We start from the raw sequence: 15,638 nt of genomic DNA, 5'->3' as shown, positions 1-15,638 counted from the left end.
GAGGCCCTAAAATTCAATAAACAGATTTGTACTCAACCAACGGTCCAGGACATGCTGGCGGACAGCGATGATCAAATTACTTTAAAAGTGGCCGAATTTTTAAGAGATGAAAGAATGGGCCATGATAAAGAGACTTAGTGGTTTCTAATGGTAGGTGACGTTGTTGTGTTGTATTACTATTTTATATTAAATTGTATTATATTATTCATGTACATTGATTAATTTCTGGGAGTTAAGAATAAGACTAGGATAAATTCTGTTTGCTGTACCCGTATTTTATACAGTTTGTATATGTTGTTTGTCAATGTGTGGTGTGCTATGCCTAATAAAGGATTTTGAATTGAATTGAATTGATCTGCTTGGCTGGCCTCCTCTGCCAATAGGGAGAAAGAAAGAAGGGAAACAGACAAAGAGGTTTGGGAGCAACCATTCAGACACGTTTCCTCTCTTGTGCAATGACGCTGACCCGTGTCACACACAGCAGAAGTCCTACTGATAATCTTATTTAAAGAAGCCGGATTTCTATCTGCTAGATTTCCCAGGGGGCTCTGAATAATTATTTTTCTGGAAGGGGGGCGGGAACCTCCTCCCCCCCCACAAAAGATCTAAAGGAAGGAGACAGTTCCTGCCACCTCGCCCCTCCCTGGCAGGACCCCCTGCTCCCTGGGGCTCGCCCCCCCCCACGATCCACCCTCTCCTGCAGCCCTGGGACCCCCACTCTCCCCCCACTGCACCCTCCGGGGGGGGGGGAGAGGAGACTCACCAGATCCCAGGAGAGGATTGCCCTTCCCAAAGGAGTAAGCAGCGTCTTTATACAAATGCAGAATATAGAGTACTGTAGTTGCAAACCTCGCGCAACCCCGTCCCTCCCTGGCAGGACGCCCTGCTCCCGGGGTCTGCCCTCCCCACCTGAGCCACCCTCCCCTGCTGCAGCCCTGGGACCCCCCCTCTCCCCACTGCACCCTGGGGGGGGAGGAGGAAGAGACTCACCAGATCCCCCTGGAAGAGAACAATGCAGCCTTTGCAATAGCAGAAAGCAACCCTGCCCCCCCTTGCAGGAAGGGGAGGGAGGGGGTTTTCCTCTGGAGGACCTGGCCCCCCTTTACTTCCTGTCCTCTCTAGGAATGCAGCTCAGTTCCCTTTAACCCTTGCAGAGCCGAGTCCACCCTGCTCAGTCCTCTCTGCCTTTTCTCTCCTGCATTGCACAATCCCAGAGATGCTCATTTTATTTTTGCTCTTGGTTGGTCTGTGATCCGCTCCCTCCCTTGGCCAGAAACTGGAGGAAGAGGTTGCAGGGAAAAGGGGTTTGCAGGAAGCAAGGAAGCTCCTCCTAGAATGGGAGGGAGCCCTGAGGGTCATCTATTCCAGCCCCCCTGCAAGGCAGGAATCCAACCTCTGCTTCAAAACCTCCAAGGAAGGAGAGTCCGCCATCTCCCAAGGGATTCTGCTGCTCTTCCCCTCAGAATGTTCTTCCTGCTCTTTAGGCAGCAGAAACTGCTTTCTGGTCCTCTGGGTCCCTTATTCTGGGTGCTCCCCTCTAGGGCAGGAGAAAACAAGCTGGCTCCCTCTTCCATGGGTCAGCAGCCCCCCAGACATTGAGAGGTGGCTCTCAGGTCTCCATCCAGGCAGGTCTCAGCTGAGGGGGGAACTGAAAGACACGCTGTCCCTGCCTCTCCTGGGACTACACATTGCTGAGCTGCAAAATGCAGGAAAGTGCACATTTTGAAGGCTTTGGGTACGTTTTGTTAATGGAGAAATCTTAGGGTTCCCTTGGACAAAAAACAAGGACACCAGCCAGGATTACCAGAGCAAACAGCAGCCAGTAGGCTTGGTGGCAGTAATCTGAGCATCCTGGACCCTGCCCCATAGTTCTCCTTGCCTTCATTCAAACACCCATGGAATGTAACCTGACACTTTTGCCTTCGTCTGGGTTTGTTATTTCTGGAATGGCTGCCTGTCTGGCACTCAGGTATCAGGATGCCAGGGATTATCCCTCAGGCAGAGGGGCTGCTGAGTAGCTGAGCTCACATTATATGACTTTCTGAAGTTTTCCCAGTGAGCCAGTACATAGATACATTTATCAGTGAACTCTTACATTTGGTATCATGCAGCAAAGGCCCTTTTACGAGACAGGAAGAAACTGTGATGAAGTGTTTTGTGGGGACAAATTACAAAAGTCACAAAAGTGATTTTGCCTGCCGGTGAATCCTGGAATTAGCCAATCATGTGGGGCCCATTGTGTAAATAATGTATATAAAGCAGAAATTCTGGGGGAATTTCAATTCCTCCTCACCACTATGAGCTGAATAAAGAGCATGAAATCCACACTCAACTCACTGTATATTTCAATCGGAGAGCCTTCAAGGTGCCACTCAGGACTGTTAAGAAGCCCCCGCCCAAAAAAAACCCTGTGATCATCTTCTAGCTTCGTTTCTTTCCCCTTCCCGTTCCCTGGTTTCTCACAGAGAGAAGAAGGGGAGACAAGTGACAACAGGAGCCACCTCCTGGCCAAGCCATTCCCATGGGAGAGAGTTGCTGGAGGCAGGGGTGGCACCTGTTGGTCGTGAATATCTGGATTGGCTAAGCAGATGAAATGGGCAGAAGCATCTCAGCCAGTGGAAAGGCAGCCATATGGACTATGGCAGTCATAGGCAAACTCGGACCTCCAGATGTTTTGGGACTACAGTTCCCATCATCCCTGACCACTGGTCCTGTTAGCTAGGGATGATGGGAGTTGTAGTCCCGAAACATCTGGAGGGCCGAGTTTGGGGATGCCTGCACTATGGGTTGTGGACTCTCCATCTTTGGCGGTCTTCACATACCTGTCAACTGTCCTGCTTTGAGTGGGACGTCCTGCAATTCCAGAAGCCACCCTGGCTTCTGATTGGCTCCCAGGATGTCCTGTTTTGGCTCCCGTGAAACTGTGGCCCCAAAAGGTGCCCATTTTGGCGGGTCGTTGCTCTTTTGTGATTTACGTGACTCATTCAGGAGTGTGGCCCCAAAAGTCGCAGGTCCCAAATTCGCTCAGCAACATGTTGAAGGGTAAGCAGAGTTTGGGAGGACAACTCTATTCATATTCTATGGGTGTGGGTGACAGGAGAAAGAGTGGACGATGTCAGAATCTTGAGAGGGCCAGCAGAGGAGCCTCCCTTGGATGAATCACCACAGCCCCATAGTGGCCTTCAAAGCAGGTGAGCAGTGAGTCTCCCTCAAGTTTTAAAAGGAGTGCTGCATTACTAGGCTGTCTCACAGGATGCTTTTTATTATGTTTTTATCATCGTTGTTCTGTATTCTGCTTTTAATGTTGTACACCGCCCTGGGATATTCTGATAAAGGGGGGTATATAAATTGAATAAATACTTCTACGACGACGACGACGACGACTACTATTTCCCCAGAACCATAAGTTCCTTGTTTGATTCTGTTTTTATGTTATAAAGGGCTTCTGGAGTACCATGTCTTTTTGAGAGAACTGCTGTGGAGCTGAGATGAAGGAGGAGAGACCATTTCCTCTCCACCCAGCAGAGGTGTGGAACTCCAGGAAGACACAACCTGAAAGACAGTGCGCTATTTTATGAAAAAAATTATAACTCTTTATTAGGTTATATGATGTTATGATGTATTGTAATTTTCATAATATGTATACATTGCTTGATTGTAAAAACACACACACACACTTTCTAAATGTTTTTAAAAAATATTTTTATTAGTAATTTCAACATAACATTTTATCCAAAAACATATCATCCTGCACCCCCCTTATTTTCCCCTCTCCAAAAAACCTGACCCCCCCCTCCCCGACTCCCCTCTCCAAAAAACCTGACCCCCCGACTCCCCTCACCTCCTCTCTCTGGTTCATCAACATATGTTATTTTCTGCATGTTACCAAACTGTACAGATCCTTAATTTATCTATCTAAATGTTATCAATAAAAAGTTTGTAAATGTTTATTCAAAACCTGCCAAGGAGTCCAGTTCATTTTGTTGCTTCTGTAATTACTTTGTAAAGGGTTCCCATCTATCTTTAAAACCACAGTTATCCTTGTCACATAGTTTGTGTGTCAATTTTGCCAATTCTGTGATTTCCATCAATTTCTCTTGCCATAGTTCTTTAGTCAGGATTTCCCCATTCTTCCATGCTTGTGCTGTTAAGACTCTTGCCGTCGTTGTCGCATACATAAAGATATTTTTCAGTTTCCTTGGCAGGTCTCTTCCTACAATCCCTAACAAGAATGCTTCAGGTTTTGAAACAAATGTTAATTGGAACATTTTCTTCAAGTCATTATATATCATTTTCCAAAACTTTTTGATTTCATTACAATCCTACCACATATGGTAAAAAGTCCCGTCTCTTTCTTTACGCTTCCAAAACATATTTGAGCTGGTTTTGTTCATTCTTCCTAACCGCACTGGTGTCATATAGCATCTATACATCATCTTCATATAATTTTCTTTGAGCAAGGAACACTCTGTGAATTTTAAATCGGTTTTCCATAACCTTTCCCAATCTTCCACAATAATATAATGACCTATATCTTGTGCCCATTTAATCATAACTGATTTTACCTCTTCGCCTTTCGTCTCCCATTCTAACAGAACACCATATGTGGCTTTCAGCAGTTGGAATCTAATAGTCTCTCCTGTGTTTGTCAAAGGACTCTCTGAAATTCTGATGTTAGCCTGTATCTCCTTTTCGTGTATGTAAAGGAAATGCCCTCTGGGAATTCCCTTTTATATCTAATGTCAGCTCTCCTGAGTGCTATTGTTAAATATCTATATTTGGTTCTTCTAAGTCTCAATTTCAGTGGAATCTCTCTAAAGATATCTACTTTCTGTCCGTCAACCACATGATTTTTTTCAAAAACTGTTCTGAAGGATTGCGTCCTTCACTCTTTTTGTTACTAGTCTTAATAAAACATCTCCTGGCTGCGTCCGTTCTCGATTTTCACGCGATCTAATTCTGAAACAGCTCTCTCAAAGCCCATCCAACCAATCTTTGCTTTCTCCCAGCCATTCTGAAATTGTCTGTGTGACATATGTCTCCAAATTTGGCTCTGAATCGGATTCTGGAAGGCCTCTGTCAGGAAGACGTTAACTTATTACTTCAGCTAAATGTCACAGGATTAAACAACGTACTACAATGGTACCTTGGGTTACAAACGCTTCAGGCTACAGACTCCGCTAACCCAGAAATGGTACCTCGGGTTAAGAACTTTGCTTCAGGATGAGAACAGAAATCGTGCTCCGGCGGCCCCATTCGCTAAAGTGGTGCTTCAGGTTAAGAACAGTTTCAGGTTCAGAACAGTCCTCCAGAACAAATTAAGTACTTAACCCGAGGTACCACTGTACAGGCACAGCTTCTCTTAAACTCCCTCCTCTCACAATCAGTTGTTACGGTTCAGGTATCCAGAATAAATGCTAAAAGGCTTAACTCTGTTTCTGCTGCTTCTCTCTCATTCCCTTCCTTAGTTATGACAGGACAGCCCAGCTTCCTTCATGGCTTCATACTTTGGTCCGTGAGCCACTTTTCCTCGGTTCCCCTCTCTCTTAGCAGTCCCACTCCCGAGGTATTTTCCTCTGTATGCCAGACTCATCTGTGTCCTTTTTACTGACTCAGAAATCTCCTTTTCCTAGAAAATCTCTCCCCTCCCAAATGGAAGGAGACCCCAGAAGAAGAGTCTTCCCATCGGAACACTCTCTCCAGACCCTCAACATGGACTTCCAATCTCAGGTACGACTGTTAATAGAGGATGAGCTGCCTCACTTCATGAAATTAAAACCTCGATTCCTCAAAGTATTAAAGTTCAAAGACTGTGATAAAAATGAAAGAAGAGCAAAGGGACAACAATATCGTGGTTCTCAAATGATGGATAACATAGGTTACTACAGGAGTAAGAAAATAAAATGATAATTATTATTATTATTTATTATTTATACCCCGCCCATCTGGCTGGGCTTCCCCCGCTACTCTGGGCGACTTCAAATAAAATATTAAAATGCTAATACATCAAACATTAAAAGCTTCCCTAAGCAGGGCTGCCTTCAGATGTCTTCTAAAAGTCTGGTAGTTGTTCTCTTTGACATCTGGTGGGACGGCGTTCCACAGGGAGGGCGCCACTACTGAGAAGGCCCTCTGGCTGGTTCCCTGTAACTTAGCTTCTCGCAGTGAGGGAACCGCCAGAAGGCCCTTGGTGCTGGACCTCAGTGTCTGGGTAGAACTTTTAAGGTAGCCCCATGTAGAGTGCATTGCAGCAGTTCAAGCGGGAGATGAGCAGAGCATTCACCACTCTGGCGAGGCAGTCCACAGGCAGATAGGGTCTCAGCCTGCGTACCAGATGGAGCTGGTAAACAGCTGCCCTGGACACAGATTTGACCTGTGCCTCCATGGACAGCTATGAGTCCAAAATGACTCCCTGGCTGCAAACCTGGTCCTTCAGGGGCACAGTTACCCTATTCAGGACCAGGGAGTCCTCCATACCTGCCCCCTCCTGTCCCCCAAAACAGTACTTCTGTCTTGTCAGGATTCAACCTCAATCTGTTAGCTGCCATCCATCCTCCAACCGCCTCCAGACACTCAAACAGGACCTTCACCGCCTTCACTGGTTCTGATTTGAAAGAGAGGTAGAGCTGGGTATCATCCGCATACTGATGAACACCAAGCCCAAACCCCCTGATGATCTCTCCCAGCGGCTGCATGTAGATGTTGAAAAGCATGGGGGAGAGGATGGATCCCTGAGGCACCCCACAAGTGAGAGCCCAGGGTTCTGAACACTCATCCCCCACCACCACTTTCTGAACACAGCCCAGGGGGAAGGAGCGGAACCACTGTATGACAGTGCCCCCAGCTTCCAGCCCCTCAAGACGGTCCAGAAGGATGTTATGGTCGATGGTATCAAACGCCGCTGAGAGATCCAGCAGAACTAGGAAACAGCTCTCACCTTTGTCCCTAGCCCGCCGGAGATCATCAACCAGCGCGACCAAGGAAGTTTCAAGTCCCATGTTGAGGCCTGAATCCCGTCTGGAACGAATCCAAATGGTCCGCTTCCTCCAGGCGTGCCTGGAGTTGTTCAGCAACCACTCGCTCAATCACCTTGCCCAAGAATGGAGGATTTGAGACTGGGCGATAGTTGGCCATTGTGGCCACATCTAAAGATGGGTCCGGGAAGGCTCCCTCACAGAGGGAAGCTTTCACCACCCCACGAAGCCCATCGCACAGCCCTTCTCGGCTAGCTTTTATAAGCCAGGATGGACAAGGATCAAGGAGACAAGTGGTTGGTTTCACTCGTCCAAGCAGCCTGTCCACATCCTCGGGGGGTAACAGATTGGAATTGATCTCACACAACTTGACTAGACAGGACTCTAGCACTCTCCCGCCCCGGCCCTGCTCCCACGGTGGAGTTTACGTCTTCTCGAATCGGAGCGACTTTGTCTGCAGTAAACTTTGCAAAATCATTGCAGGAGATCATGTGACCTGTACTGGACCCTAATGGAGCAGGTGGTACTGCTAAATTGTGAACCACCTGAAAGAGTCTCCTGCTGCTGTTTTCCACAGATGTAATAGAGGCGGTGAAAAAAGTCTTCTTGGCCGTCGCTATCACCACTTCGTAGGCTCGACATTGAGCTCTAACCCGTATCCGGTCAGCTTCAGAATGCGTTATCCGCCACCGGCGCTCTAGCCATCTCAGCGATTGTTTCATCACCCTCAGCTCCAAAGAAAACCACGTGGCTGTCCGGGCTCCATGCAATCATAGAGGGCGCTTTGGAGCCAAACAGTCAATAGCCCTGGTTAACTCCACATTTCAGCGGGCCACCAGGAATCAGCTGAAAGGCCATCAACATGGGATAAAACATCCCCTATCGCCCTCTGGAAACCATTTGGATCCATTAAGGGGCGGACCATCTGAATCGGTCCCACTTCCCTGCAGGAGGGGAAGGTTCACGGAGAAGTCCAGTTGCACCAGGAAGTGATCTGACCATGGCACTTCTTTAGTTTCGCTTTTACTTAGTGTCAGATCACCAACATCCATAGAGGTGAACACCAGGTCTAAGGCATGTCCACGGCTATGGGTTGGGCCAAACATATTCAGGGAAAGCCCCATGGAGGCCATGCTTTCCACAAAGTCCCAAGCGGCCCCTTGTAAGGTCGTGTCGGCGTGGATGTTAAAATCCCCTAGGATAACCAAACTAAGTGTCTCCAGGAGAACATCCGCCACGATCTGGAGCAGCTCGGGCAGGGAATCCTTGGTGCAGTGGGGAGTTCGGTACACCAAAAGGAATCCTGTATTGCCCCTATTGCCCAACTTCCATAACATGCACACGAGAACTGAGTCTTCCTAATAGGACGCCTGCTCCACAGGGTAGGACACAAACCAATGCCTTCAAGTTTTATTTTTTTTAAAAAAAGACTGACTAAACATGCGGAAGAACTTTTTGACAGCAAAAGAAGTTAGTGGATTGGACTCCCTTGGGAGTGCTGGAATTTCCATTCATTGAGGTTTTCAAATGAAGTTGGATGGTCATCTGTCATGGATGCTTTACTTGCTATGCCAGCATCACAAGGGGTGAAATAGATTGCACCAGGGATCACTTCAAGCTCAAAAATTCTACAATTCCGTGATTCTCCCCTGTATGAATTCTTTGATGGGAAGTGAGATTGGAGCTCTGACTGAAGCTCTTTCCACATTCCATGCACTGATAGGGTTTCTCCCCTGTATGAATTCTTTGATGTTTAGTGAGATCGGAGCTCATACTGAAGCTCTTTCCACATTCCACACACTGATAGGGTTTCTCCCCTGTATGAATTCTTTGATTGGAAGTGAGATCGGCGCTTCTACTGAAGCTCTTTCCACATTCCATGCACCGATAGGGTTTCTCCCCTGTATGAATTCTTTGATGTTTAGTGAGATCGGCGCTTCTACTGAAGCTCTTTCCACATTCCACACACTGATAGGGTTTCTCCCCTGTATGAATTATCTGATGGGAAGTGAGACTGGAGCTCATACTGAAGCTCTTTCCACATTCCATGCACTGATACGGTTTCTCCCCTGTATGAATTCTTTGATGGGAAGTGAGATGGGAGCTCCTACTGAAGCTCTTTCCACATTCCACACACCGATAGGGTTTCTCCCCTGTATGAATTCTTTGATGTTTAGTGAGATCGGAGCTCATACTGAAGCTCTTTCCACATTCCACACACTGATAGGGTTTCTCCCCTGTATGAATTCTTTGATGTTTAGTGAGATCGGCGCTTCTACTGAAGCTCTTTCCACATTCCATGCACTGATAGGGTTTCTCCCCTGTATGAATTATTTGATGGGAAGTGAGATTGGAGCTCATACTAAAGCTCTGTCCACATTCCATGCACCGATAGGGTTTCTCCCCTCTATGAATTCTTTGATGTTTAGTGAGATTGTATCTCATACTGAAGCTCTTTCCACATTCCACACACTGATAGGGTTTCTCCCCTGTATGAATTATCTGATGGGAAGTGAGACTGGAGCTCATACTGAAGCTCTTTCCACATTCCACACACTGATAAGGTTTCTCCCCTGTATGAATTCTCTGATGTTTTGTGAGATTTGAGTTGGTACTGAAGCTCTTTCCACATTCCACACACTGATAGGGTTTCTCCCCTGTATGAATTCTTTGATGGGAAGTGAGAGAGAAGCTCTGACTGAAGCTCTTTCCACATTCAATGCACTGATAGGGCTTCTTTCCAATGAGATTTCGTTGATGGGAACTGGAATGGGAGCTCTGACTGCAGCTCTTTCCACATTCCAAATTTTTACGTGCCTTCTCCACTCTGCAGATTTTGTTGTGGTCACCTTTGTTCTTGCTTTCCAATTCATCACAATCTGCAATGGAGAGAAAAAGGGATTAGAGCCTCAGGAATAAATGGAGCCCCCAGTTAGGGAATAATGCTCATTAAATTTGTTGTAGAGAAGGCAGTGTTCATTACCTTTGTTATTTGCAATAAACCAATGTATTTATTATTGGATTCTAATCGTTGGTTGAATGTTGCTTTGTTTGAAGTAAGTTACTCATTTTATAAATTTTGTACTTTTTGTAAAATTTATGTATTTTTTTCATTGGATTAGATTGTTGTTATTATTACTGTTTCATGTTTATACAGTAGCACCTCGGGTTACGTAACCCTCGGGTTATATAAACATCACCTTATGAAAGCGACAAATCCATGCGCAGTGATCCTCGGGTTGCGAAAACCTCGGGATCTGGGTGGACCTCCGGAACGGATCCCATTCGCAACCAGAGGTACCACTGTATATGTGTTGGAAGCTTCCCAGATTGGCTGGGGCAACCCAACCAGATGGTCAGGGTATACATAAAAATTATTATTATTACTATGATTATCACTGCTAGTACTACCTGAGATTCAATCAGCCTGGCTCTTCTCTGGGGCAGATGTTGTTTGGCCCAGTCATGGCATCCCCTCCATCTCTAATGTCAGTCGTCTCTTTGGTCAACCCAAGACTGACAGCAGCAAAAACAAAAACAGAAAACCTGACAGAAGCTACTTATCTTTCTGAACAACTCTGAAGCTGACATTTAAGATGCCTGGGCAGTTCAGATGAGCCCAACTGTGGTAGAAGGAGGCAGAACTGGAGGAAGATTGTTCACAGAAAAAACTGTAACCCACTATTTCTTGTGGGGGTGTTAGGGGGCGCTGTGAAAATATATGAGGTTTGTCACATAGAGGTATTTTTTGAATTTCCTGGCAGATAGGACGATCCCACACGGAGGCTTACCAAGAGAGGCCACGATCCCCCAATTCTCCTCCATGACGTCTTTATGAAGACCTCTTTGGTCAGGATCCAGCAACTCCCACTCCTCGTCTATTAAACGAACAGCGACATCTTCAAAGCACACTGGACCCTAAAAGAAAAAGGGAAATGTCCTCCTCTGAGATAGCAGAAATATGATCTGCACAATGCTCTGTTATTTCCTTCCTGTTAATTGCTGTGTTATTTCAATAGGATTGCTTTGCTGCACATTTTAATTATGGGTACCTATTTTAACCCTTTAATTTAATTCTTTTATTCTGCATTTTAAGTGTGGGTATTCGTCTTTTTGCAAATAGGTGGTACTCCAGCTTATGTTTACGTTTTTCTGCCTACACAAGTGTCAGGGAAATGCCATCGGAGCCAAGGGTGGTGGTAAGGCTCCCCAATGATGCTGGAGAGGGAACCAGCAAGGAGAGAGGGAGAGCTTCCGCTGGGGAAGGAAATAGATGTGACGCCAGGGAGAAAGGGGAGACTGAGGGAGCTTCGGAGGGAAGGCTCAGGGACTCTTCCAGTGAGACCAGCGGGGAGAGGACAGGACCTCCCCTTGGGACGCCCACTCTGCGCAGAAAGCTTCTGCGCAGAGAAGCTAGGCGGCGACTTGGTGTCAAAGAACTTTTATGTTGGAGGAAATTCAGGAAACGCCCACTGACGGATTCTGCCAGTGATTGAGACAGTCACGGAGTACTGACTGTCCAGCCAGGGGAAAGTTTTACCCAAGCTACTTCACTTGGAGCAGTTTGCGCCTTACGCACAAGCAACCCCAAACCCCATTACAGCAATCCGTCAGTCCTTGACGTTGCTTGTGCCCAGGGATAATCATGAGTCAGACCGGAGGAGCAAGCGCCGGAGAGGAGCCATGGGAGGGGAGGACCAACTCTGGAGGAGAGAAACAGAGATTTGGAACAGCAGCTGGCTTTACTAGCGGCGCGGTTAGATGAAAGGCGGACTCAGGATGCCCAGGGGAAACCCACCCCCATTGCAAAGAAGGTACTGGTGCATAAGTTTGGGGGTAATTCGAGAGACTCTAATGCTTTTAAGACGGAGGTGCAGTACGCGCTGGACCTGCAGTATGATGACTTTGTGGACGATAGGGCAAGAGTAGCCTATGTGATAGGGCATCTTCAAGATGGCGCCAGGGAATGGGTGAGACCCTTAATGGCATCGGAAAATGATGCTTTAAAAGACCTGAGGAAGTTTTTTAGCGCCATGGACCACATGTTTTCGAGTGAAGTGGAGCAGAGCGTGACGCGCAGAGAACTGATGGCGTGCAAACAAGGGAGCCAATCAGTTAGAGAGTACTGGTCGCGGTTTTCGATGCTAATCCACAAACTTGGGTGGGAACTGGGTTCGGAACCAATTCAGATGATGTTTGAGGAAGGCTTAGCTCCTTCGGTTAAGGACGAACTTTCCCGCTCGCCCCGCCCGCAATCGATGGATCAGCTGACTAAAATGGCGCTTGTGGTTGGAGTACGCCAAGAGGCGCGCGCTCTAGAGAGGCGGGGAGAGCAGAGCGTTGGCATGACAACCGCATTCCTGAAATGCCGGAGCAACCTTCCCAGCCAGCGGAGCCAATGGAGATCGGAGGCGCGAAAGCGCGCGGGGTTTCAAACTCCGGCGAGGTGCACAAAAAGGAGTGGAAAACGACCAGGAAGTGTTTTCTCTGCCAACAGCCGGGACATTTTGCCAGGGTCTGCCCTCAGAGAAAAGCATGGCAAGGGATGGTAGGGGCAATTGGCAGTGAGGAGGAGGGGAATAAAGAGCAGGGAATGAGAGCGCTTGGCTGCCGATCAGCGGGCACAGCAGCCAGGCAAACAACCAGTAAGAGTGCCCAAACCAGACCCCCCCGGGCAGCCATAGCCATAGAGGTGGTGCTAGAGCTCCCCAACGGACACCCAATTAAGGTGAAGGCACTGCTGGATTCAGGCAGCTCTTGCAACTTCTTTAGCAAGGACTTTGCACTAGAGCACCAGCTCCAGCTGGTGCCTTTAGAGCGCCCCTTGCAAGTGACGACCATTGATGGGAGAGAACTCCTGGGGGGAGAAGTGACCCACCAGACTCCGCCCATGAAGATGAGGGTCTCCAGACACACTGAGACAATTGCCTTTCACGTAGCCACACAAGCCGGGCCGCCAATCATACTGGGGATGAGCTGGCTGGCGCTGCATGATCCGGTAGTGGCATGGCACCAGCGGACTGTAGCCTTTGGGTCAGCTCACTGCTTGAAACACTGCCACGGGGGGAGACCCCGAGGATGGCCGTGGCCAGGGTGGCAGGGATGGGGGCAGAGGAAAAGACCAGGGTGCCGCCGCAATACACTGATTTGGAAAAAGTCTTCAGTGAGAAGGAGGCGGATAGGCTACCCCCCCATAGGTCCTTTGACTGTCAAATCAACCTAATCCCAGGGGCTCAGTTGCCAGTGGGTAAGCTGTACGCCATGTCGGACAGAGAAATGCAGGAGTTGCGGAAGTTTATTGAAAAGAACCTGAAGAGGGGGTTCATAAGAGAATCGAGGGCGGTGGGGGGCAGTCCAGTCTTCTTTGTGGACAAGAGAGACTCCAAAGAACTCAGACTAATTTGTGACTACAGGGCGTTAAACTTGATATCGGAGCCAGTGACCTTCCCGATGCCCAGAATTGATGACATTCTGACCAGGGTAAGGAAGGGAAAGATTTTTACCAAGTTGGACCTTCGAGGGGCATACAATTTGATTAGGATAAGGGAAGGGGATGAATGGAAGACCACCATGTTCACCCCCCTGGGGGCTTTTGAGTACCTAGTTATGCCTTTCGGATTACAATCGGGCTCTGCCTGTTTTCAATCGTTCATGCACCACGTGTTAGGGTCCCTGCTGTACAAGAATTGTGTGGCCTTTCTAGATGGCGTGCTAATCTACTTGGAGAACGAGGAGCAGCATGTTAAAGACGTCAGAGAAGTGCTGAAGAGGTTGCAGGAGCACCAGTTGTGGGTGAAACTGGAGAAGTGCCAATTCCATGCCCGAGAGGTCGAGTTCCTGGGTTACAGGTTGTCGGACAAGGGTTTAGCCATGGACCCAAGCAAGGTGCAGGCGGTGCTAGAATGGAAGACCCCCAAAAACCGGAAGGACGTGCAGAGGTTCCTGGGGTTTGCGAATTTCTATAGGAAGTTCATCAAGAACTTCGCGCACTTGACTGCACCCATCACCGATTGTCTCAGTAGCAAGAAGAAGTTCGTGTGGACGGAAGAGGCACAGCAATCTTTTGAAAAACTAAAAAGAGCGTTCGCTTCGGAAGAGCAGCTCTTGCACGTGGATCTGCAGAAGCCAATGAGGCTGGAAACAGACGCATCAGACAGAGCGGTTGGGGCCATACTGCTCCAGCCGGGAAACCAGTCTGACTGGAGGCCGTGCGCCTTTTTCTCGAGGAAGCTGAGCAAGTCAGAACAGAACTACACGGTGTATGACTGGGAACTGCTTGCAATTTACGAAGCGTTCCGATGCTGGAGACATTTGTTGATAGGGGCTCAACACAAGATCCAGGTGTGCACGGACCATAAGAACCTGGAATACTGGAGGACTGCACGGGTTCACAACAAGAGACAGATGCGGTGGGCTCAGGAGTTTTCCAAGTTTTCTTTTGAGATTCGGTACGTACCGGGAAAGGAAAACGTCCGAGCAGATGCCCTATCCTGGAAACCAGAGTACTTGGAAGGAGAGGGAGCGCCAGAAGTACGACATGTGATACCCGAGGACCGATGGGTGTGTGGGGGAGTATTGGTGGGGAAACGAGAACTAGCAGGGTTGACGAGGGATGACGAGTAGGCCCAAAGAAAGATCAGGGAGCTCCAGGACGCAGGAGAAAATCAGGGGAGTTTTGAGGAAAAGGAAGGAGCATTGTATTACAGGGGAGCATTGTACATACCAGAGGGGGATTTGAGGAGGAGGGTACTCAAACAACTACATGACAACCCCACGGCAGGGCATTTTGGTCAAGACAAGACCATGTTGCTTGTCACCAGACAGTTCTGGTGGCCAAGAGTGAGGGAAGACATGCGGGAATACGTACGGGGGTGCGACCGTTGCCAGCGAGCTAAGGGGGAGAAAGCAGCGCCCGCGGGGTTACTAGAACCCTTGCCCATTCCGGGGAGACCATGGGAGGTGATATCCATAGATTTTATGACCGAGTTGCCCAAGTCCAGGGGAAAAAACAGCCGTCATGGTGGTAGTTGACTTGTTGACCAAGATGTGCCATTTCATTGCTTGTTTGCATGCAGTCACGGCAGAGGAAACAGCTAGGCTGTTTGTTGATCACGTTTTTCGGTTGCATGGCACCCCCTTGAGGGTTTTGTCCGACACAGGAAGGCAATTCACTTCCAGATTCTGGAGGAAGCTCATGAGCTTGCTCCAAGTTGAGGTGAGTTTCTCGACAGCCCGTCACCCAAAAACCAACAGACAAGCGGAAAGGGCTAATAGCATACTCCAACAGTACCTACACTGCTACATCAGCGAGAGAGAGAACGACTGGGTGGAAAGGCTAGCGCTGGCCGAATTTGCTTACAATAACGCTGAGCATGTGTCCACGGGGATGAGTCCGTTCATGGCCAATTACGGGTGTCACCCCAGGGCCTTCCCAGGGGAGGGGGAGGAGAGGTGGAGTGTGCCTGCAGCAGAGCAATTTGTGGAAGAAATGGAGGCCTTACACCAACAGCTTAAGATGAACCTGGAGAGGGCAAAGGAAGTGTACAAGAGGCAGGCAGACAAGCACTGCAGAGAAGGGGAGACCATAAGGGTTGGGGACCGGGTGTGGTTGTCAACCAAAGGGCTACCGTTCAAGGGAGGTTGTAAAAAAGTACGGCCAAGGCG

General features: G+C 48.4%; 1 protein-coding gene across 8 annotated transcripts in view; it reads right to left on the bottom strand.

Moving 5' to 3' along the window:
* Nucleotides 1-15,638, bottom strand: part of LOC307214702 (uncharacterized protein) — a 95,059-nt gene that overhangs the window by 24,864 nt on the left and 54,557 nt on the right. For 2 of the 8 annotated variants that reach the window (XM_079973613.1, XM_079973610.1), the window contains exons 1-2: nt 991-1,383; nt 764-808 (exon numbers count right to left, since the gene is read on the bottom strand). The exons of 4 other annotated variants lie outside the window; for them this stretch is intronic. Coding sequence is in view for 1 of the 4 variants with exons in the window: in XM_079973616.1 (XP_079829742.1) it covers nt 8,583-9,853; nt 10,766-10,892 (1,398 nt within the window). In the remaining 3 variants the exon portion in view is untranslated. Of the gene's footprint in view, nt 1-763; nt 809-990; nt 1,384-8,343; nt 9,854-10,765; nt 10,893-15,638 lie in introns of those variants that run through there. 2 more of the 8 variants (XM_079973616.1, XM_079973612.1) reach the window with 2 other exon arrangements.

Source organism: Podarcis cretensis, assembly GCF_951804945.1.
Source record: "Podarcis cretensis genome assembly, chromosome: 4".
In the NCBI taxonomy this organism is placed as follows: Eukaryota; Metazoa; Chordata; class Lepidosauria; order Squamata; family Lacertidae; genus Podarcis; species Podarcis cretensis.
Note: the sequence above shows the minus strand (reverse complement) of the source record. Positions and strands in the feature narration are given on the sequence as shown.